The 22,156-nt window shown below is 39.6% G+C and overlaps 1 protein-coding gene across 1 annotated transcript in view; it reads left to right on the forward strand.

Annotated features, from left to right (window-relative positions):
- The window catches only part of SPAG1 (sperm associated antigen 1), a 97,363-nt gene that overhangs the window by 58,556 nt on the left and 16,651 nt on the right, over positions 1–22,156 (forward strand). Inside the window, exons 12-14 of the mRNA XM_032609889.1 lie at positions 9,560–9,967; positions 10,353–10,452; positions 15,424–15,576. Coding sequence (XP_032465780.1) covers positions 9,560–9,967; positions 10,353–10,452; positions 15,424–15,576 — 661 coding nt within the window. The remainder of the gene's footprint in view (positions 1–9,559; positions 9,968–10,352; positions 10,453–15,423; positions 15,577–22,156) is intronic.

Genomic DNA, 22,156 nt, shown 5'->3' on the forward strand with positions numbered 1-22,156 from the left:
CAGGCTGATTGGATCTGGGATTTGAGTTCATGGGCTTTCTCGGAAACTTCCCTATTTGTGTTTTCCTTCCCTAGTAGAGAATATTTAGAAGTGGCCGTCAGAGGAAAGTAAGCCTCTAGACTCCCTTGTAGTGCTGTTGCTTATTCTCCACTTAAAAATGAAATATAAGAAAATTAAACAGTCATTGACAAACAGAAGAATAAAATGTAAATATTCCTCTTGTCCTAGAATTGGTGGGATCAGGAGGTTGGAAGGGTGGGGATTTCAAAGAGTTAAAACAACAGACAAAATCATAAAGAGAAAGATGAATTATTTTGATTATGTAAAAATTAAAAACTTGTATAAGACAGATGCCATAAAAAAAATAAAAGGCAAATGACAAATTAGTAAAATGGCAAAGGGTTTATGACCTTAAATATGAAGAGCTTTTACAAAACAGTAAGACCAAGTATAGAGCCTAGTACCAAAATGAACAAAGCATAGGAACAGAGAAATCACTAATGAAGAAATTAAATGATCAATACATTTTTTTTCTTTTGCGGTACGCGTGCCTGTCACTGTTGTGGCCTCTCCTGTTGTGGAGCACAGGCTCTGGACGCGCAGGCTCAGCAGCCATGGCTCACGGGCCCAGCCGCTCCGCAGCATGTAGGATCTTCCCGGACCGGGGCACAAACCTGCGTCCCCTGCATTGGCAGGTGGACTCTCAACCACTGCGCCACCAGGGGAGCCCCGATCAATACATTTTTGTATTGCTAATAAAAAGATGAAAATTAAATATAGATTTTTTTTTCTCCCATCAAATTGACTGAGATGGAAAAACAAAGGTATTCTTTCTTGTCAATGGTAAGGTAAAATAAGCATTCTTTTTAAAAACTTGAGATATAATTCATATATCATAACATTCATCCTTTACAAATTCAGTAGATTTTAGTATACTTACAAGGTTGTACAATCATCACGACTGTCTAATTCCAGAACATTTTTATCATCACAAAAAGAAATCCCATTCCCATTAGCAGTCACTCCCATCTCCCTTTCCCCTGGCAACTACTAATCCACTTTCTGTCTCTACAGATTTGCTTATTCTGAATATCTCATGTAAATGGAATCATACAATATGTGGCCTTTTGTGTCTGGCTTCTCTCACTCAGCATAATGTTTTCAAGGTTTATCCATGTTGAAGCGTTGAAGTATGTATCAGTACTTCATTCCTTTTTTTTTCTTCCAGTTTTATTAATATATAATTGACATTAGCACTGTATAAAGTTTAAGGCATACAGCATAATGATTTTCCTTACATACATCATGAAATGATTATCACAGTAAGTTTAGAAAGCATCCATTATCTCATATAGATGCAACATTTTTAAAATAGAAAAAAAATTTTTTTCCTTATGATGAGAACTCTTAGGATTTATTCTCTTAACAACTTTCATATATAAAAGTGTTAATTATGTTTATCATGTTGTACATTACATCCCTAGTACTTATTTACCTTATAACTGGAAATTTGTACCTTTTGACTGCCTTCATCCATTTCCCCCTCCCCTCATTCCCCACTTCTGGTAACCACAAATCTGATCTTTTTTCTATGAGCTTGTTTATTTGGTTTCGAAGTATAATTGACTGACATGTTAGTTCCTGCTACACAACTTAGTGATTTTGTATTTCTATACATTTCAAAATGATCACCACAGTAAGTCTAGCTATGATCTGTCACCATATGAAGATATTACATAATTATTGACTATATTCTCCATACTGTACATTTCATACCTGTGATTCATTTATTTTTGCAAGTGGAAGTTTTTACTTCTTAATGTCCCTCACCTTTTTCTCTCTTTGCCTCAGCCCCTTCCCCTCCAGCAACCATCTGTTTGTTCTCTGTATCTATGACTGTGTTTGTTTTATGTTTGTTCATTTGTTTTGTTTTTACATTCCACATATAAGTGAAATCATTCAGTATTTGTTTTTCTGTCTGACTTAGTTCACTAAGCATAATACCCTCTACATCTATCCATGTTGTCACAAATGGCAAGATTGCATTCTTTTTTATGGCTGAGTAATATTCTATTATATATTTTATGTACATTTATTTATATATGTATGCTACATCTTCTTTATCCATTCATCTATTAGTCGTTTGCTTCCATATTTTGGCTATTGTAAATAATGCTGCAATGAACATAGAGGTCTGTATATCTTTTCTAATTAGTGTTTTTGTTTTCTTCAGATAAACACCCAGGAGTGGAATTGTTGGATTGTATGGTAGTTCTGTTTTTAATTTTTTGAGGAATCTCCATACTGTTTTCTATACTGGCTGTACCAATTCACATTCCCACCAAGAGTGTACAAGGGTTACACTTTCTCCACGTCCTCACTAACACTTATTATTTGTTGTCTTTTTGATAATAGCCATTCTGACAGGTGTGAGGTGATAGCTCATTGTCATTTTAATCTCTGATGATTAACGATTTTGAGCATCTTTTAACGATTTTGAGATGCCTGTTGGCCATCTGTGTGTCTTCTTTGCAAAAATGTTTATTCAGATCCTATGCCCATTTTTTAACTGGGTTGTTTGGGTTTTTTTGCTATGAGTTATATGAGTTGTTTGTATATTTTGAATACTAACTCATCAGATATATTGTTTACAAATATCTTCTCCCATTCAGTAGGTGGCCTTTTCATTTTTTCATAGTTTCCTTTGCTGTGCAAAAGCTTTTTAGTTTGATGTAGTCCCATTTGTTTGTTTTTACTTTTGTTTCCCTTGTCTGAGGAGACATATCCAAAAAAATATTACTAAGACCAATGTCTTAGTACTTCACTCCTTGTTATGGAAAATAATATTCTTACATTGATAATATCACATTTTCTTTATTCATTAATCAGTTGATGGACACTTGGGTTGTTTCCACTTTTTGGCTATTATGAATAATGCTTTTGTGAACATTCATGTACAAGTATTTTTTGTTTGTGTTTATGCATGTACATATGTTTTTAATTTTGGGGGGTATATACTTAAAAGCAGAATACTGGGTTATATGGTAACTCTATGTTTAACTTCCAGAGGAACTGCAAGACTGTTTTCCAAAGTGTTTATATCATTTTATATTCTTACCAGCAATATATAAGGATTCCAATTCCTCCACATTCTTGCAAACACTTGTTATGGTTTGCCTCTTTGAGTATAACCATCCTAATGGGTGTAAAGTGGTAACTCCTTATGGTTTTGATTTGGATTTCCCTAACGACTTATTATGTTGACCGTTTTCCATGTGCTTATTAGCCATTTGTATATCTTGTTTGGAGAAATGTTTATTCAAGTCCTTTGCCCATTTTCAAATTAGGTTGTCTTTTTATTGTTGCATTGTAACCGTTATTTATGTATTCTGGATATTAAACCCTTATCAGATACTTGATTTGCACATAATTTCTCCCATTCTGTGGGTTTTTTAACTTTCTTGATAATACCCTCTGATGCACAGAAGTTTTTAATTTTGATGAAGTCCAATTTATCTACTTTTGTTACTTACACCCTTGGTGTCATATATAAAAATCCACTATTAGGACTTCCCTGGCAGTCCAGTGGTTAAGACTCTATGCTCCCAATGCAGGGGGCATGGGTTCGATCCCTGGTCGGGGAACTAAAATCCCGCATGCCATGTGGTGTGGCCAAAAAAAAAAAAAAAAAAAAAAAAAAAATCCACTGTTAAATCCAAGGTCATATAGATTTACTCCTATGTTTTCTTCTAAGAGTGCTACGGTTTTAGCTCTTATATTTAGGTCATTGATTTATTTTGATTAGTTGAGGTAGGAAGGAGTCCAACTTAGCTTTGATTTTTTGTTTTTGTTTTTTGACATGTAGAAACCTAGTTGTCCTAACACCATTTGTTAAAGAAACTATTCTTTCCTCATTGAATGGACTTGGCACCTTTGTGCAAAATCAGTTGGCCATATCCACGCACTTATGGTCAATTAATCTACAACAAAGGAGGCAAGAATATATAATGGAGAAAAGACAGTCTCTTCAGTAAGCGGTACTGGGAAAACTGGACAGCTCCATGTAAAAGAATGAAATTAGAACATTTTCTAACATCATATACAAAAATAAACTCAAAATGGATTAAAGACCTAAACGTAAGACCAGGAACCATAAAACTCCTGAAGAAAATGTAGGCCAAACATCCTTTGACATAAGTTGTAGCAATATTTTTTTGGATCTGTCTCCTAAGGCAAAGGAAGCAAAAGCGAAAATAAACAAATGGGACCTAATTAAACTAAAAAGCTTTTGCACAGCAAAGGAAACCACCAACAAAACAAAAAGACAACCTATTGAATGGGAGAAGATATTTGTAAATGATAAGATCAATAAGGGGTTAATATCCAACATATATAAACAGCTCCAACAACCCAGGTCAAAAAATGGGCAGAAGACCTGAATAGACATTTTTCCAAAGGAGATATACAAACGGCCAACAGGCACATGAAAAGATGACCAACATCATTAATCATCAGAGAAATGCAAATCAAAACCACAATGAGATATCACCTCACACCTGTCAGAATGGCTATCACCAAAAAGACCGCAAAGAGCAAATGTTGGCAAGGATGTGGAGAAAATGTAACCCTTGTGCACTGTTGGTGGGAATGTAAATTGGTATAGCCACTGTGGAAAACGGTATGAGGGTTTCTCACAAAACTAAAAATAGAACTACCATATGATCCAGCAATTCCATTCCAGGGTATATATTCAAATAAAATGAAAACAAATACTGTATGCTAACACATATATATGGAATCTGAAAAAAAAAATGGTTATGAAGAACCTAGGGGCAGGACAGGAATAAAGATGCAGACATAGAGAATGGACTTGAGGACATGGGGAGGGGGAAGGGTAAGCTGGGATGAAGTGAGAGAGTGGCATGGACATATATACATTACCAAATGTAAAATAGATAGCTAGTGGGAAGCAGCTGCATAGCACAGGGAGATCAGCTCAGTGCTTTGTGACCACCTAGAGGGGTGGAATAGGAAGGGTGGGAGGGAGACACAAGAGGGAGGAGATATGGGGATATATGTATATGTATAGCTGATTCACTTTGTTATAAAGCAGAAACTAACACACTATTGTAAAGCAATTATACTCCAATAAAGATGTTAAAAAAAGAAAACACTAATTTGAAAAGATATATGCACCCCAATGTTCATAGCAGCATTATTTACAATAGCTAGGATATGGAAGCAACTTGTGTCCATCAACAGATGAATGGATAAAGAAAATGTAACACACACACACACTGGACTACTACTCAGTCTTAAAAAAAGAGTGAAATTTTGCCATTTGCAACAACATGGATGGAATTGGAGGGTATTATGCTTAGTGAAATAAGTCAGAGAAAGAGAAATACTATATGATAAAACTTATATGTGGAATTTAAAAAATAAAATAGTGGATATAACATAAAAGAAACAGACTTACAGACATAGAGAACAAACCAGAGGGGAGAGGAAAGCAGGGAGGGACAAGGTAGGGGTATTGGATTAAGTGGTACAAACTACTATGTGTAAAATAAATTAGCTACAAGGGTATATTATACAGCACAGGGAATATAGTCAATATTTTATAATGACTATAAATGGAACATAACCTTTAAAAATTGTGAATCAGTATTTTGTACACCTAAAACTTATATAATATTGTAAATCAACTATACCTCAAAAAAAATAATAAAGGTGTATTCAAACAAACAAACAAAAAAAAAAGCCACCTGACTGACTGACATGGTCCAAAGCTGTGGTTTTTAGATGTTTCAATGATTTGCATTTGATAAAAATTCAAACATATTTTACCCTAAGAAAACAATCACATGGCCATAGATGCATGGGTTTATTTCTGGACTCTCTATTCCATTGGTTTATATGTTTATCCTTATGTCGTACCACGCTGTTTTGATTACTGTAGCTTTCCATAAGTTTTGAAGTGTGAAGTGTAAGTCCTTTGATTTTGTTCTCTTTTTCAAGATTGTTTTGGCTATTCTAGGCCCCTTGAAAATCCACATGAATTTGAGGATCAGCTTTTCCATTTCTGCCCAAAAAGTTGTGGAGTTTTGATAGGGATTATGTTGAATCTGTAGACTGCTTTGTATAGTATTAATATTTTAACATTAAGTCTTCCTATCTATGATCAAGAGATGTTTTTCCTTTTATTTAATTTCTTTTTTTTTAAAGGATCTTTTTTTTTTTTTAGATGTTGCGGGTAAGAGTTTATTAATTAATTTATTTTTGCTGCGTTGGTGTTGGGTCTTTGTTTCTGTGCGAGGGCTTTCTCTAGTTGTGGCAAGTGGGGGCCACTCTTCATCACGGTGTGCGGGCCTCTCACTATCACAGCCTCTCTTGTCGTGGAGCACAGGCTCCAGACGCACAGGCTCAGTAGTTGTGGCTCATGGGCCTAGTTGCTCTGCGGCGTGTGGGATCTTCCCAGACCAGGGCTTGGACCTGTGTCCCCTGCATTAGCAGGCAGATTCTCAACCACTGCGCCACCAGGGAAGCCCTATTTAATTTCTGTCAGCAATATTTATTATACAAGTCTTTCACTGCCTTGGTTAAATTTATTCCTAAATATTTTATTCCTTTGGATGCTATTGTAAATGTAATTATTTTCGTAATTTCCTTTCAGGATTTTTCATTGCTAATTTATAGAAACAACTGATTTTTGTATGTTGAGCTTGTACCCTGAAATCGCTGAATTTGCTTATTAGCTCTAGTAGTGGTTTGTGTGTGTGTGTATTCTTTGGGAATATATGTACATTTATATATATATAGGTATAGATAGATAATCTGTATATAATCATGTCATCTTTGACATAATCATGTCATCTCTGTAGATAATCATGTCATCTATGAATAGAGATAGTTTTACTTTTTCCTTTCCAATATGTATGTCTTTTATTTCTTTTTCTTGTCTAATTGATCAGGCTACAACTTCCAGTACAATGTTGAGTAGCTGCAGTGAAAACAGCATCTTTGTCTTGTTCCTGAGCTTCAGGGGAAAGTTTTCAGGATTTCACTATTGAGTATGATGTTAGCTGTTTTTCATAAAAGTACTTTATCATGTTGAGAAATTTTACTTCTCTTCTTAGTTTTCTGAGTGTTTTTATCATGAAAGGGTGTTGGATTTTGTCAAGTTCCTTTTCAATGTCAGTTATGACCGTGTCAGCTTTTCCCCTTGTCCTTTAATGTCATGTTGCATAGATTGATTTTCTACTGTTGAACTACTCTTCCATTCCTGAGATAAATCCCACTTGGTCATGATGTATAATCCTTTTAACAGTTTGCTAGTATTTCATTGAGGATTTTTGTATCTACCAGCTACCCAAACCACCCCACCCCAGGGTACTGAAGTCTTTGTGGTCTTCAGATCTAATGATTTTCTTTAATCCTTATGCAGTCAAAACTCTTGGCCATTCCTTCCTTTGATATTGGTTACTGTTGACTCCTTTCTCCCTGAAATACTCTTTCTTCTTGGTTTCTGAGGCATTACACCCTCCTGTTTTCTCTCTCATTTCTAGGTACTCCTCCATCTCCACTGGAGATTCTGATCATCCTTTAAGCGTTTTTTTTTTTTGTTTTTTTTGTTGCTGTTGTTTTTGTTTTTGTGGTATGCGGGCCTCTCACTGTTGTGGCCTCTCCCGTTGCAGAGCACAGGCTCCAGACGTGCAGGCTCAGTGGCCATGGCTTATAGGCCCAGCTGCTCCGTGGCATGTGGGATCTTCCCGGACAGGGGCACAAACCCGTGTCCCCTGCATCGGCAGGCGGACTCCCCACCACTGCGCCACCAGGGAAGCCCCCCTTTGTTTTATTTCTTAGGATCCTTTGGAAGATCTCGGTGAGTCCATTCACACTCAAACTTCAGTGATCCTTTTTATGCCAGCAATTCCCAAGTCAATGTCTCTAGATGAGGCCTCCTCTGACCTACATTTGGAGCTACCTCCTGAACAACTCCTCTGGAATGTCCCACAGGTAGTTAAATACCCAACAGGACTCACAGGTCTTTCATGTTCAGGCCTCTGCTTACCTTTGCAGGAAAATGTTAAGGGGCATTTCAGTCTTAAGGAAAGAGGTACAGCATTCATTACATTTGAATCTCAGTTATGTTGGTTTCTAGCTCTTCATGCTTGAGAGAATTCCTTAGCTTCTTCCATGTGTTTCTCTTGCTTCATTTGTAATGTGGGGACAATACTTGGTATGAAGATTAACAATAATGAAAAATGATAATGTATGTAAAGGTCTTGACCCATGTTAAGTTCTAAATAAATGGCAGCTATTTAGTAATAGTATTGGTCAGACATACAAGGGAATAGAAAATAATACTAGCTGTCCATCGTTTCTACTGACACTGACTTAAGCTTCCATCCATTTTTATGCTGGGTGGGACTTGAGCAGCAGATACCAGATGAAGAGTACTGGAGCCTTGCTCTGGGTCCCATTTGGGGATTTATCTCTATAATAAGATCATCTTTTTATTGTTAAGCCCCTTTTGGTTAGTGATCCAAAACTGGATGTTATTCTGCTGTATAGAAAGCTGTATTTATTAATTAGTGTGTTTTTATACTCATTGCTTGCCTTGAGGTGATCATCCATCCACTGATTTTTATTTAAGTACTAGTGGTTTTCTACTTCCTCTGTCTTTGTGCTTCAAATTCTGGCTTTACCATTCATGAAACAGAATGGGAAATAGATTCATTAAAAATCAGATTAGAATTTGTTACAAGAGAAAGCTGGGAAGTCTCTGCATTTAGTGCTTTGAAATGATGAATTGCTTTGTTTAAATATTAAGACACCATCAATGAAATATTTATGCATCATTTGCCTATTTAAATATCAATTCAATAATCAATTATTTAAGCTCTGATAAGTACCTGAAATCTTTCAATCAAGATCAAAGGAACTTTTAAGTTTGAATAAGGTATTGTACTGGAAATTTTACTATCTTTCTAAGGTTCACTTTAAAAACCAGGTGCCTGTTTTATGTGAGTTCTTTGCTAAAATAATTTTTAAATGGCTTAAAAGTCACTTGGACTTTTTTTTTTTCAAATTATCTTCTCCCAGTCCCTTAACATAAGGAAAGGGTGCCCTAACTTTGGGTGCAATTATTGTATTCAAGTTTTAGTAACTTCATTCATTCATTTCTAAACTGTAAATGGAAGAAAAGTACATATTTTGTAAGACCTACCTCGATACGTATGCGTTGATGAAAGGAATGATTTTGAAATGCCGGTTTTCACGTCCCAAGCTCTTCAGCGTTTGAAGAGTTAAATCCGGGGTTGGCTTCCGTCCCTAACCCGGGAAGCCACTAGGGCTCGGAGCGCGACCTCCGCTGTTAACCCTCTGGGCCAACCGGCCCCCCAAAGGCGCCGGAACCGCTGGATTCCGGCCGAGGGGCGGGCCCACTCTGCCTGGCTTCTCCCGCGACCCCGCCCCTGCGCCGGCACCGCCGCGGCCTCCCTGGTAGTTGCTCGCGATGATGCAAACACTCACTTCCAGCATCCACTCCCCACAGAGGCCGCGGAGCCGGCGCCTGCCGGGCGCGCCGCCGAGCCGCGCGCCATGGGCAACATCCAGAAGAAGCTGACTGGCAAGAGCGAGGGCGGCAGGCGGCCGCAGAGGGGCGCGCCGCGGCGGGGCCGGGCGCCGGAGGCCGGCGCGGACAAGCGGCACCGGCCGCGGGCCCCGGCGACGGCGGGCGGCTCCAATGGGCACCCGGGCGGCGGGCGGCGCTCGGGGGGCCCCGCGGCCAGCGCGCCCCCTAGTCCCGGCGCGTTCCCCGGACCTGGCGCGCCGCCGGCGCCCGCCGCCCCAGTCGGCCCCGCCGGCCTGAAGAGCCAGGGCAACGAGCTCTTTAAAAACGGGCAGTTCGCCGAGGCGGCTCTCAGGTACTCGGCGGTGATCGCGCAGCTGGAGCCTACAGGTGAGTGAGCTTCGCCCGCGGGGTCCCTGTCCCCTCGGGCTGCGGCTCGCGGGACCTAAAGGGGCCACCGCGGGAGAGGCGCGGGCCACCTCCCGATTGACAGGCGCTCGCCCTGTAGGTTCCTTCCCAGTAACCGAGGGCAGGGCGGGAGCGACTCCACCTCCGGGAGCTGTACCTCGGAACGCGTAGCGTGTGCCCGGGCGGGGCACGGTTGCAGCGGTCCCTTACGGGCTTGGCCTCTATGGCCACTGCGGGCACAGGGAGGTCCTCGGAGCTGCATTAGCAGCGGGGTGTAGGACTGCAGTGCCGCGGGAGACCTCAGCTGTCTGCTGAACTGTGATTTCGCTAATGGATTTTAACTGTATTTAATTAAATGTGATTTTAGGAAGTGGAAATGCAGATGATCTAAGTATCTTATATTCAAATAGAGCAGCATGTTACCTAAAAGACGGAAATTGCAGTGGCTGCATTCAAGATTGTAACAGGTAAGCTGCCCGTTTTCAACTTTGTCAAGAGATTATTATTTCACTGTGATGAATGCAGTATTTAATATACTAAATTTTCTGCATAAGAGTCTAATTAAGACATTTAAGATGTATTAATTGGTTAACACATAAAACTCGTAAATCCTTTCACATATATGAAGACAATTATAGAAGATTGTGCAAACTTTTTTCACTTCCACTGCTATCACGTTAATTCATACTCTTTTTCACATCAGTCTCAGAGTACTGGAGAAGCCTTCTAACTAGTCTCTCTGCGTCCTCCAATCCACTGTGGCATCAGAATAGCTTTTCCTGAAGCATTATTTTGTGCAGACTGTTTCAGCGGGTGTTCAGTGGCTCTGTATGGTCTTCTAGATAATTATAACCTCCTCTGTCACCACACTGCCCCCCAAAAAAGCTTTCTCCTCCCATTTGGTTCACATCTATAATGCCCTCTGTACATCTTTGCTTTTCAGAAATCCTTCCTCTTCAGCTTCCCCATCCTCTCTGCTTTCCTGATCACCTCAGGCTCTGGTCATCTGCATGGCTGTAATGCTTGCACTGTCACTCTCACACCTGTAGGTACTTATGTCATCCACTGCATTGGATTTTAAGCTCCCTGAGGTCAAGAATCATGTATTATAGGGTTGCATCCCTCAAGCACATTAGTCACCCATGGTACTCAACAAGTTACATACTGAGATGGATGAATATATTTACATGAATAAAAAGTATCATTTTACCATTAAATAATAAGCCTGCTTCAGGAGCCCTTTGGAAAGAAGCTACTGTTAGTGCATCTAAAAAATAAGAAGCCATATGTACTGGTTTAACCTTCACAGTTGTGGTTTACTCCTGTAGTCTGGTATAATTGTTAATATCATCCCCTTTCACTCTCAGAAGCCCTAGTTTGGACAGTAGCATGTGTGGACACCTTGATTATAAGGTAAACAGTTTTTTTTTCCATTGATAGTATCAGTTTATTGATATGGATAAAATCTTGCTGGTATCTGTGCCTGCAGTTTAAAAAGAAGGCCGTGAGCTGCTTGGATTTTTTGCCGATTTTACATATTCATATTTAAAATCAATAATATTTATATTCACATTGGTCTGACTCTAGACCCCACCTACTGCTGTGCTATCTCACACTAGCTAATTGTTAGGTTTTCAGGATCTTGTGAGTTGGTTGAAGTCAAGTTGGTAGTTGAAATCTGCCATGGTTGGAGTACTACTATAATACCATGAAAATTGGCAAATGCCCCAAACCTGGGCCTCTTTTCTCAGGAGAGCCGGTTGTTACACATTCACCGCTGCCCATAACTAACAACAAGACCACGTGTATTTGCAGATTATGAGGCACGTTGTGATTTGCAGCTAAGAACCTTTCAGTTCAAGTGTGTGATGGTAATATATTACCCTTCAGACTTGGTCTTCCTTCAGTGAGTGAGTTCAGGACTCTAGTTACAAACAGTGGACTCACTTTATCCTTAAGTGAGAGTAAGGTGGCAGACATTTTCTTGCTAAAATGTGTTGTTTCAGTGTAGACCCAGGAGGAAGTCACAGAGGAGACTCTGGGGTCAGGAGTGGGGGTGGTCGCTAGAATGGAGGTTTGCCCTGGAGGAGAGCGGGGGAGATTGCCTGCAGGGGAGGGAGGGAGGGAGGTGGGTGGTGGTTTAGGTAAGGTGTCCTTAGTTAAGAGCTGTGTTCTAGGCTGAGGAATCTGGTTCTGCTGGTCAGTACTGACCTTTCTAGAAGCCGACCTACTTAGATGTTTTCTTTGATACCTGGTGTATGAGTCTTAGCATAAGGAGCATGGTGTGATTTTACGCCAAAGCAGCGATTCTCAAACTCATTTCAGTGTCAGGGAAACCATGATTTACTTATGTGAACATGTTGAAATATGGCTGTATTTAAACATGTATAAACTAGGAACCAATTATTAGCAGAAGGATGACTGTTTTCTCTTCACCTGAAAAAGATTACATACATTTTAAAGGGAGCCTATTTTTTAGTTTTTCAGTTAATTATCTTTGCTCCTTGGAGAGTTGTTTCCTGTTGCAGGAGCACTTATTACAAAACAAGTGGTTGCAGCATTCAAACAGCGAAAAAGAAAAACTGCCCAGGGCAGTTTAAAATAAGGGAGAGGGGGAACCTATGAAATACCTTTGTATGCATTTTTGGGGAAAAGTCTTTGATTTTAAGTGTCTACACTCCTGGGGCCTACTCTGAAGCACTTCCCTTGAGCTCTTTCCCAGGGGCTTATGGAGAGCAGCTGCTGGGAGCCTGAGGCTGTTTGAGGAGCTCAGTGGCTGCAGGCCCTGCCCTCTCCTCCCCTGAGCATCTCCAGGTTTCTAGGTTAGGCTTCCAGGTGAAGCATGAAACAGGGTTATGACACCTAAGAAAAGTTTAAAACCAAATGATTTTAAACAATAAAACAATTTCTAGAAATAATTCTAGAATTATTTCTAGAAATTCTAGAATTATTTCTAGAAATTACTTGTCATTCTCATAATTGCTTATCAGCTAAAAGAAGAATCTTCACTGTTCCCATCTGTCAGAGAATCTTTTTGGGTTATCCAAACCACATCAAAAATCTTTCACTGATTTTCCATTGAGGGTATTCTGACAGAATCAAGATGAATGAATGTTGCCTAGTAATTCTCTGCTTTTTCTCATCTTTGTTGCTCACAGACGGACTTGAAATTAGAAGACGATGTGTTAACTTGAATACTTAAGCTTTTGTAAACTCTGGTTTAAAAGTTCTCTGTGTTTGTTTTTATGAATGGATGTGCTTTTTTTTTTTCTTTTTTTCTTCTAGTGGAATTCTCACTTAAAAGGTCACATTCATTTTCAGGACTGCGGTTAAAGAGAAAAAACCTTGCATTTACTTGGTTGGGCAATGCTAAAAATTAAATGCATCATCTCATTCAGTTTTAGATTCCACGCCTACCTCAGGTCTCTCTTGTGGATAAATAGCACCTTGGGTGTTGGAAGTCTTTGGTAAAATGGGGGTAGTCTTGTGTTTGTGACCTATATTTATAATCACTGTGTAGTTAATATTCCCTACGCATTTAACTAAGGTAGATTTAAGGCAGTGGTACAGATGCCCAGAAACCTGTTTTCTAGTGTTTGAGTGTTTTTAATAGACTTTAATTTTATTTTTAAAATAACTTTACTGGTCACAAGAGTAATACATACCTATTATACAAAAAAATCTTAAAACCCAGCACAACGCAAAGGAGATCATTAAAATCATCCCCAATCCTAACACTCAGGCAAAGCAAAATTGGTTATTTTTCAAAGAAATGAAGCTAATTAGGTTTAATGACATTTCTAGAACAAATTCTATGATACACAGCTGAGGAACACACCCAGTTGAGTATCTGTACGACGTAGAGCAGCGGTCCCCAGCCTTTTTGGCACCAGGGACCAGTTTCGCGGAAGACAACTTTTCCTCGGATTGGGGGGATGGTTCAGGAAGTAATGCAAGGGGCTGCGAAGATGGGGAGCGGCAGATGAAGCTTCACTTGCTCACCCACTGTTCACCTCCTGCTGTGCAGCCCGGCTCCTAACAGGCCGTGGACTGGCACCGGTCCGTGGCCCCGGGGTTGGGCATCCCTGAATGGCAGGTGACTCTGAGTTCCTTTATCTGTGGTGCTCTTGTTTCTGTTCGTGGTAGAAAGAGTGTAGGCCCTGCAGGTTCATTTGGGAGGGGTTTGCCGAGTCCCTCCAGTGGCCTGGCAGTGATCTAGGCACTGGGATACAGTGATGATCAGCTCCCGCAACGCCAGTGCTTTCCTGCAGCTTAAATTCAGAAGAACGGGCACGTGGGCAGACTGCTCCCTGTGTCTCTCCATTTCCTCACCTGCAACATGAACATGTTACTATTTACCTTGCAGGCTTGTTGTGACATTAGATGAGAATGTCTGCAGAGACTAGCAATGGCAGATGTTGTCGGAGCTTCCTCCTTCCAGATCACTGTAGACAGGAATAGACAGCAGATCTCTAGGACTGTTGGGGAAAAAGTCAAGAAGCCCTCACTCGTGCTTTTCCTGAAGCAAGTTAAATGTCTGATATATAAAATGCTCATGCATAAGAATTAGCAAACCTTTATCCCCACTGTGGGCAGTCTGGCACAGAGATTTGTTAGTGGATTATAGCTCTTCGTAGGATCTCTGCACGGAGTACTTCTTTACAGTTTCAGTTGATTTTGTTAAAACTAAGAGTACAATAGTTTTCATTCATAAATACAATCTTTTGATTGTATTCTTTGTTTCAGAACATAATGAAGTGCCTTAAGTAGTGAGGTAGCTTTAAGCAGTTACTTCAGACAAAACCAAGGAACATAACCTTGAAATACATCTCTAGTGATATTGGAAATGCTTCACGGACTAAAAAGTACAAGGTGAAAATTCATGACTTGCAAGAAATCATTGGGTACTTACTCCCTTGATTTCCTCGGGTCTATGTTTGAAGCCCTTTGGCAGCGAGTAAATCATAATCACCTGTATTAAGTTTTGGAGAGCTTATTTTCAAAATGCAGTGTAGGTTTTGTGGTTCTGTGCTAAGTGCCTTATTAAATACATAGGTGCAAATAAAAATTTTCCTTTTAATCTGTCAATAACAAGAACCTGTTGAAAGCCTACTCTGTGCTTGGTGCCATGATGGGCTCTGCTAGTACACAGGGGAGTGGGAGGGAGGGCACCGCCTGCTGTCAGGGAGTTCAGTCTCACTGGGGGAAAGAGTAAATGCCAAAGGGCTTCGATACTGTTTTAAAAGAAAGGAAGTAACCACAGATTTGATTGCTCTGCTACTCTGGGTTTGCCTTTCTGGTATATTGCCAGATCCCCAAGGTAAAATATCAGATATGAATGCATGTGAGAGTCCAGTCCTATCGGATACATTCAGTTAGTGTAAGTAAGGGAGTAATTTTCAAAACAAATGACAGTGTAATATTTCTGTCTCCTTTAGGGCTCTGGAACTTCGTCCATTCTCAATCAAGCCTCTTCTTCGACGAGCGATGGCCTATGAAACTTTAGAGCAGTATCAGAAAGCTTATGTGGATTATAAAACAGTGTTGCAGATAGACTGCGGAATCCAGATAGCAAATGACAGTGTTAACAGGTAACCTGATCAGAGACAGCCGCCTGAGGTCTAGTTGTTTTCTAATGGAATGAGATTTTATTTTCCTCCCCTCCTTCAAGAACGATGTCAAAGTGTAGACGTGTTCTTCGTTATTGGCATTACATGAATGATTGTCTTCTTTCATTCCTTCAAAACCAAATGGTTTTGATGGATGTCTTCATGGGCCTGCTAGATATTTGTGTTATGTGCCCTTTAAATAGACACTCATCTAGGATGAGTATTAACTTAAAATGGCAAAATAGCACAGAATTTGGTTTTAATTTATATTATGACCTATTTACCCCCCGGGTGAGAATGGGAAGGTAAGAATTTCCAGACTTCATAAATTGCTTTCAGGTGAACTTTGAAAATTACTACTTGGATAACATTTCTAGGTATGTAGAATATTTTCTGATCCCATTTGTCCAAAGTATAATTTCTTCCAAGTATGTGTATATTACACGGAGCCTTGTGTTGGTCTAGTGTACCATGCCCCACTCCCCACAAAAAGACAGAAAGGGGAAAAAAAAAATGACATAGCCTCTGTCTTTAAGTAAACTAGAACATAGCTAGGGGGAACAACTTAACATAAGACAGATTCTCCCCAAGTGTGAACATTAGTGAGGTGGGGATCACAGAGAGGTGAGGCTGCCTCTGTCTGTGTGGGCCACAGTTGTTGGAGAGGTGAAGGGCGTTGAGAGACCACGAGGGGACCTTGAACAAAGCTATGGAAAATGAGAATGGCAGGTTTCAGATTAATTCCTTTTTTGAGATCCTGCCTTACCTCCCCACCTGGTCCCGCTGCACTTTGGAGAAAAACTCTTGGAAAGATCCGTGTGGAGAGTGGGCAGCCATTCCTTGGTGCTTCTACTCTGTGGTCGCTCAGGACCTGTCTGGTCCCAGCCTTTCCGGAAGTAAAGGGTAGATATTGGTTATTGGATCTGAGTGGAACCAGATGGAACCATGGGCATTCACGGCTTGGTCTCCATCCTGTAAAATCAGGCGTGCCACTGAGAGCTCTCCAAGCCTTTTCTCCTGCTGCACAGCTGCCTCGCTGCACGTCATCTGCTGCCTCCTCATATGTGTCTGAAGGCTCTTCTTCCCCCTTTTTGTTTGGTTAATTCCTTCTTGTCCCGAAGAAGAGGACTTTCCCTGATCCACCATCTCCCCAGCACACGTGCCCTTCAGGCTCCTCTCCTACCACCTATGCCTTCTTTCCATATTGTTTGTAAATTCTCTGCCTTCTCTTTTTGTAAAGTTCTTTTTCTCTTATTCTTCTAGGAGTTCCTGGAGGTCGGGGTTGTGTTTTATCTGTCTCTGTAGTTGCGGTACTTTGTACAGTAGGCATCCTCAGTAAAATTGTGTGGAATGAATGCATTCTCCAACAGACAGAGCGTGGCTCACCCCATGCTGTGGAATTCTGCTCTTAATTTGCCCATCCTCTGTGTGGGAGTCTCCGAGATGGTTGGGGAAAGTAGGATCTTCTCCCAGGGTTAGGGGTTCTCATGAAACAAAGAAGCATCTGACAGAGAGACAAGGGGCCTGTTGAGGAGGTGTTTTAGGAAATCTGGTTCATAATGATAGGCTGAATGGTCTGAAGGGAGGAATTTATGTCTGAAAGACTGGGCATTCACATTTCTGAACCTTCTGCATTATACTTTGTTAAAAAATTGAAGTAAAATTCACATAGCAGCTAAATTAACTATTTTAAGGTGTACAATTTAGTGGCCTTTAGTACACTCACAGTGTTGTACAGCCACCACCTTTAACTAGTTCCAAAATATTTCATCCCCAAAGGGAAACTCTGTCCCCCTTAAGCAGCCACTCCTCATCCTCCCTTTCCAAGCACCTGATCTGCTGTCTCTATGGATTTACCCTTTCTGGATAGTTCATATAAATAGAATCATACAATATGTACCTTTGGCGTCTGGCTTATTTCACTTAGCATAATGTTTTCAAGGTTGGTCCGCGGTGTGGCATGTATGTTGACGTCATTTCTTTTTATGACTGAATAATATTCTGTTGTATGGATGTATCACATTGTGTTTATCCGTTCATCCGTTGATGGACCTTTCAGCTGTTTGCACCATTTGGCTGTTGTGAATAGTGCTGCTCTGAACATTCACGTGCAAGGTTCTGTTTGCATACGTGTTTCCAGTTCCTTTTGGCGTACACCTAGGCATGGAATTGCTGGGTCATATGGTAATTCTGTTTAGCTTTTTGAGGATTGTATTGTAATTTTTATATGTACTCAAGAAGGTTCTTTTACACAAATTGACTTTTAAGACTCATTCATTTTTTTTAATTGAATGGCTCTTGCTGATACATCGTTTTATAAGATGAGGAGGCTTTGTCTGGTTTTGCCACATGTATCTTCGATAAAATACCCATTTAGAAAATTTCACTATACCTTTTCATGAATCCCATATTTATGCTTGCTTTGCCACCAAAGCCACAGCAGCTTTTTTTCTTCTTAAATTTAAACATCTGTGCCTATTTTGTATGTGTCTTCCATTAACCATATCCCTCCCCAGGAATCTTACGTGTTACATTTCCCTGCATCTACTTATTTATTCCCAGGCAACACATCATCTCTTTTCAGCTGCTGCTTCCTTACCTCTCTGCTGGTAATACAAGTTTTGCTTGAAAATTCTTTTATTCTAAAATTTTCTTTCTTTTTCTTCTGCTGCTGTGGGTGGTTGTACATTTATTTTTTCAAATTTATTTTTTACACTAAAATATATGAGATGTGGTTATCATAGCCAAAGATCACTATTGAAATTTCGGTTTATGAAATTGCAGGGAAAGTGTATGTATTACATTTGCCTCTATATATAAATATAAAATTTTTTTCACAGAAAAAGTACTACTGAGCTAACTAATTGGAATGCATTCTACTAATTACCAGTAACTACTATCAGTCTTGGAGACCACCTTTTTAAAATTATTTATTTATTTTTAACATCTTTATTGGAGTATAATTGCTTTACAATGGTGTGTTAGTTTCTGCTTTATAACAAAGTGAATCAGCTATACATATACATATGTCCCCATATCTCCTCCCTCTTGAGTCTCCCTCCCTCCCACCTATCCCACCTCACTAGGTGGTCACAAAGCACTGAGCTGATCTCCCTGTGCTATACAGCTGCTTCCCACTAGCTAGCTATTTTACATATGGTAGTGTATATATATCCGTGCCACTCTCTCACTTCATCCCAGCTTACCCTTCTCCCTCCCCGTGTCCTCAAGTCCATTCTCTACTTCTGCATCTTTATTCCTGTCCTACCCCCAGGTTCTTCAGAAGCTTTTCTTTTTTTTTTTTTTTAATTTAGATTCCATATATATGTGTTAGCATACCGTATTTGTTTTCCTCTTTCTGACTTACTTCACTCTGTATAACAGACTCTAGGTCCATCCACCTCACTACAAATAATTCAATTTTGTTTCTTTTTATGGCTGAGTAATATTCCATTGTATATATGGAATATTTTATCCACATCATCTTTATCCATTCATCTGTCAGTGGACACTTCGGTTGCTTCCGTGTTGTGGCTATTGTACATAGAGCTGCAGTGAACATTGTGGTACATGTCTCTTTTTGAATTATGGTTTTCTCAGGATATATGCCCAGTAGTGGGATTGCTGGGTCATATGGTAGTTCTATTTTTAGTTTTTTAAGGAACCTCCATACTGTTCTCTATAGTGGCTGTATCTATTTACATTCCCACCAACAGTGCAAGAGGGTTCCTTTTCTCCAAACCCTCTCCAGTATTTATTGTTTGTAGATTTTTTGATGATGGCCATTCTGACTGGTGTGAGGTGATACCTCATTGTAGTTTTGATTTGCATTTCTCTAATGATTAGTGATGTTGAGCATCCTTTCATGTGTTTGTTGGCACTGTATATCTTCTTTGGAGAAATGTCTGGTTTTTTTAATTTTAATTTTTGTTTTTGTTTCCAGTTCTCTAGGAGGTGGGTCAAAAAGGATCTTGCTGTGATTTATGTCATAGAGTGTTCTGCCTATGTTTTCCTCTAAGAGTTTTATAGTGCCTGGCCTTACATTTAGGTCTTTAATCCATTTTGGGTTTATTTTTGTGTATGGTGTTAGGGAGTATTCTAATTTCATTCTTTTACATGTAGCTGTCCAGTTTTCCCAGAACCACTTATTAAAGAGGCTGTCTTTTCTCCATTGTATATTCTTGCCTCCTTTATCAAAAATAAGGAGACATAGGTGCGTGGGTTTATCTCTGGGTTTTCTATCCTGTTCCATTGATCTGTATTTCTGTTTTTGTGCCAGTACCATACTGTCTTGATTACTGTAGCTTTGTAGTATAGTCTGAAGTCAGGGAGCCTGATTCCTCCAGCTCCATTTTTCATTCTCAAGATTCCTTTGGCTGTTCGGGGTCTTTTGTGTTTCCATACAAATTGTGAAATTTTTTGTCCTAGTGCTGTGAAAAATAACATTGGTAGTTTGATAGGGATTGCATTGTATCTGTAGATTGCTTTGGGTAGTATAGTCATTTTCACAATGTTGATTCTTCTAATCCACGAACATGGTATATCTCTCCATCTGTTTGTATCATTAATTTCTTTCATCAGTGTCTAATAGTCTTCTGCATACAAGTCTTCTGTCTCCTTAGGTAGGTTTATTCCTAGGTATTTTATTCTTTTTGTTGCAGTGGTAAATAGGAGTGTTTCCTTAATTTCTCTTTCAGATTTTTCATCATTAGTGTATAGCAATGCCAGAGATTTCTGTGCATTAATTTTGTATCCTTATACTTTACCAAATTCATTGATTAGCTCTAGTAGTTTTCTGGTAGCATCTTTAGGATTCTCTATGTATAGTATCATGTCATCTGCAAACAGTGACAGCTTTACTTCTTTTCTGGTTTGGATTCCTTTTATTTCTTGTTCTTCTCTGATTGCTGTGGCTAAAACTTCCAAAACTATGTTGAATAACAGTGGTGAGAGTGGGCAACCTTGTCTTCTTCCTGATCTTAGTGGAAATAGTTTCAGTTTTTCACTACTGAGGACGATGTTGGCTGTGGGTTTGTCATATATGGCCTTTGTTATGTTGAGGTAAGTTCCATCTGTGCCTACTTTCCAGAGGGTTTTAATCATAAACGGGTGTTGAATTTTGTTGAAAGCTTTTTCTGCATCTATTGAGAGGATCATATGGTTTTTATTCAGTTTGTTAATATGGTTTATCACATTGTTTGATTTGCGTATATTGAAGAATCCTTGCATTCCTGGGATAAACCCCACTTGATCTTGGTGTATGATACTTTTTTGTTGTTTGTTTGTTTGTTTTTTTGCTGTACGCGGGCCTCTCACTGTTGTGGCCTCTCCCGTTGCAGAGCACAAGCTCCAGACGCGCAGGCTCAGTGGCCATGGCTCACGGGCCTAGCCGCTCTGCGGCATGTGGGATCTTCCCGGACCAGGGGAAGAACCCGTGTCCCCTGCATCGGCAGGCGGACTCTCAACCACTGCGCCACCAGGGAAACCCAAGTGTATGATCCTTTTAATGTGCTGTTGGATTCTGTTTGCTTATATTTTGTTGAGGATTTTTGCATCTGTGTTCATCAGTGATATTGGCCTGTAGTTTTCTTTCTTTGTGACATCTTTGTCTGGTTTTGGTATCAGGGTGATGGTGGCCTCGTAGAATGAGTTTGGGAGTGTTCCTCCCTCTGCTATATTTTGGAAGAGTTTGAGAAGGATAGGTGTTAGCTCTTCTATAAATATTTGATGGAATTCGCCTGTGAAGCCATCTGATCCTGGGCTTTTTTTTGTTGGAAGATTTTTGATCACAGTCTCAGTTTCAGTGCATGTGATTGGTCTGTTTATATCTTCTGTTTCTTTCTGGTTTAGTCTCAGAGGGTTGTGCTTCTCTAAGAAATTGTCCGTTTCTTCCAGTTTGTCCATTTTATTGGCATAGAGCTGCTTGTAGTAATCTCTCATGAACTTTTGTATTTCTGCGGTGTCAGTTGTTACTTCTCCTTTTTCACTTCTAATTCTATTGATTTGAGTCTTCTCCCTTTTTTTCTTGATGAGTCTGACTAATGGTCTAACAATTTTGCTTATCTTCTCAAAGAACCAGCTTTTAGTTTTATTGATCTTTGCCATCGTTTCCTTCATTTCTTTTTCATTTATTTCTGATCTGATTTTTATGATTTCTTTCCTTCTGCTAACTTTGCGGGGTTTTTTGTTCTTCTTTCTCTAATTGCTTTAGGTGTAAGATTAGGTTGTTGGAGATGTTTCTTCTTTCTTGAGGTAGGATTGTATTGCTATAAACTTCCCTCTTAGAACTGATTTTGCTGCATCCCATAGGTTCTGGGTCTTCGTGTTTTCATTGTCATTTGTTTCTAGGTATTTTTTGATTTCCACTTTGATTTCTTCAGTGATCTCTTGGTTATTAAGTAGTGTACTGTTTAGCCTCCATGTATTTGTATTCTTTACAGATTTTTTCCTGTAATTAATATCTAGTCTCATAGTATTGTGGTCAGAAAAGATACTTGATACGATTTCAATTTTCTTAAATTTACCAAGCCTTGATTTGTGACCCAAGATATGATCTATCCTG

The sequence above is a fragment of the Phocoena sinus genome, chromosome 17 (assembly GCF_008692025.1).
Source record: "Phocoena sinus isolate mPhoSin1 chromosome 17, mPhoSin1.pri, whole genome shotgun sequence".
In the NCBI taxonomy this organism is placed as follows: domain Eukaryota; kingdom Metazoa; phylum Chordata; class Mammalia; order Artiodactyla; family Phocoenidae; genus Phocoena; species Phocoena sinus.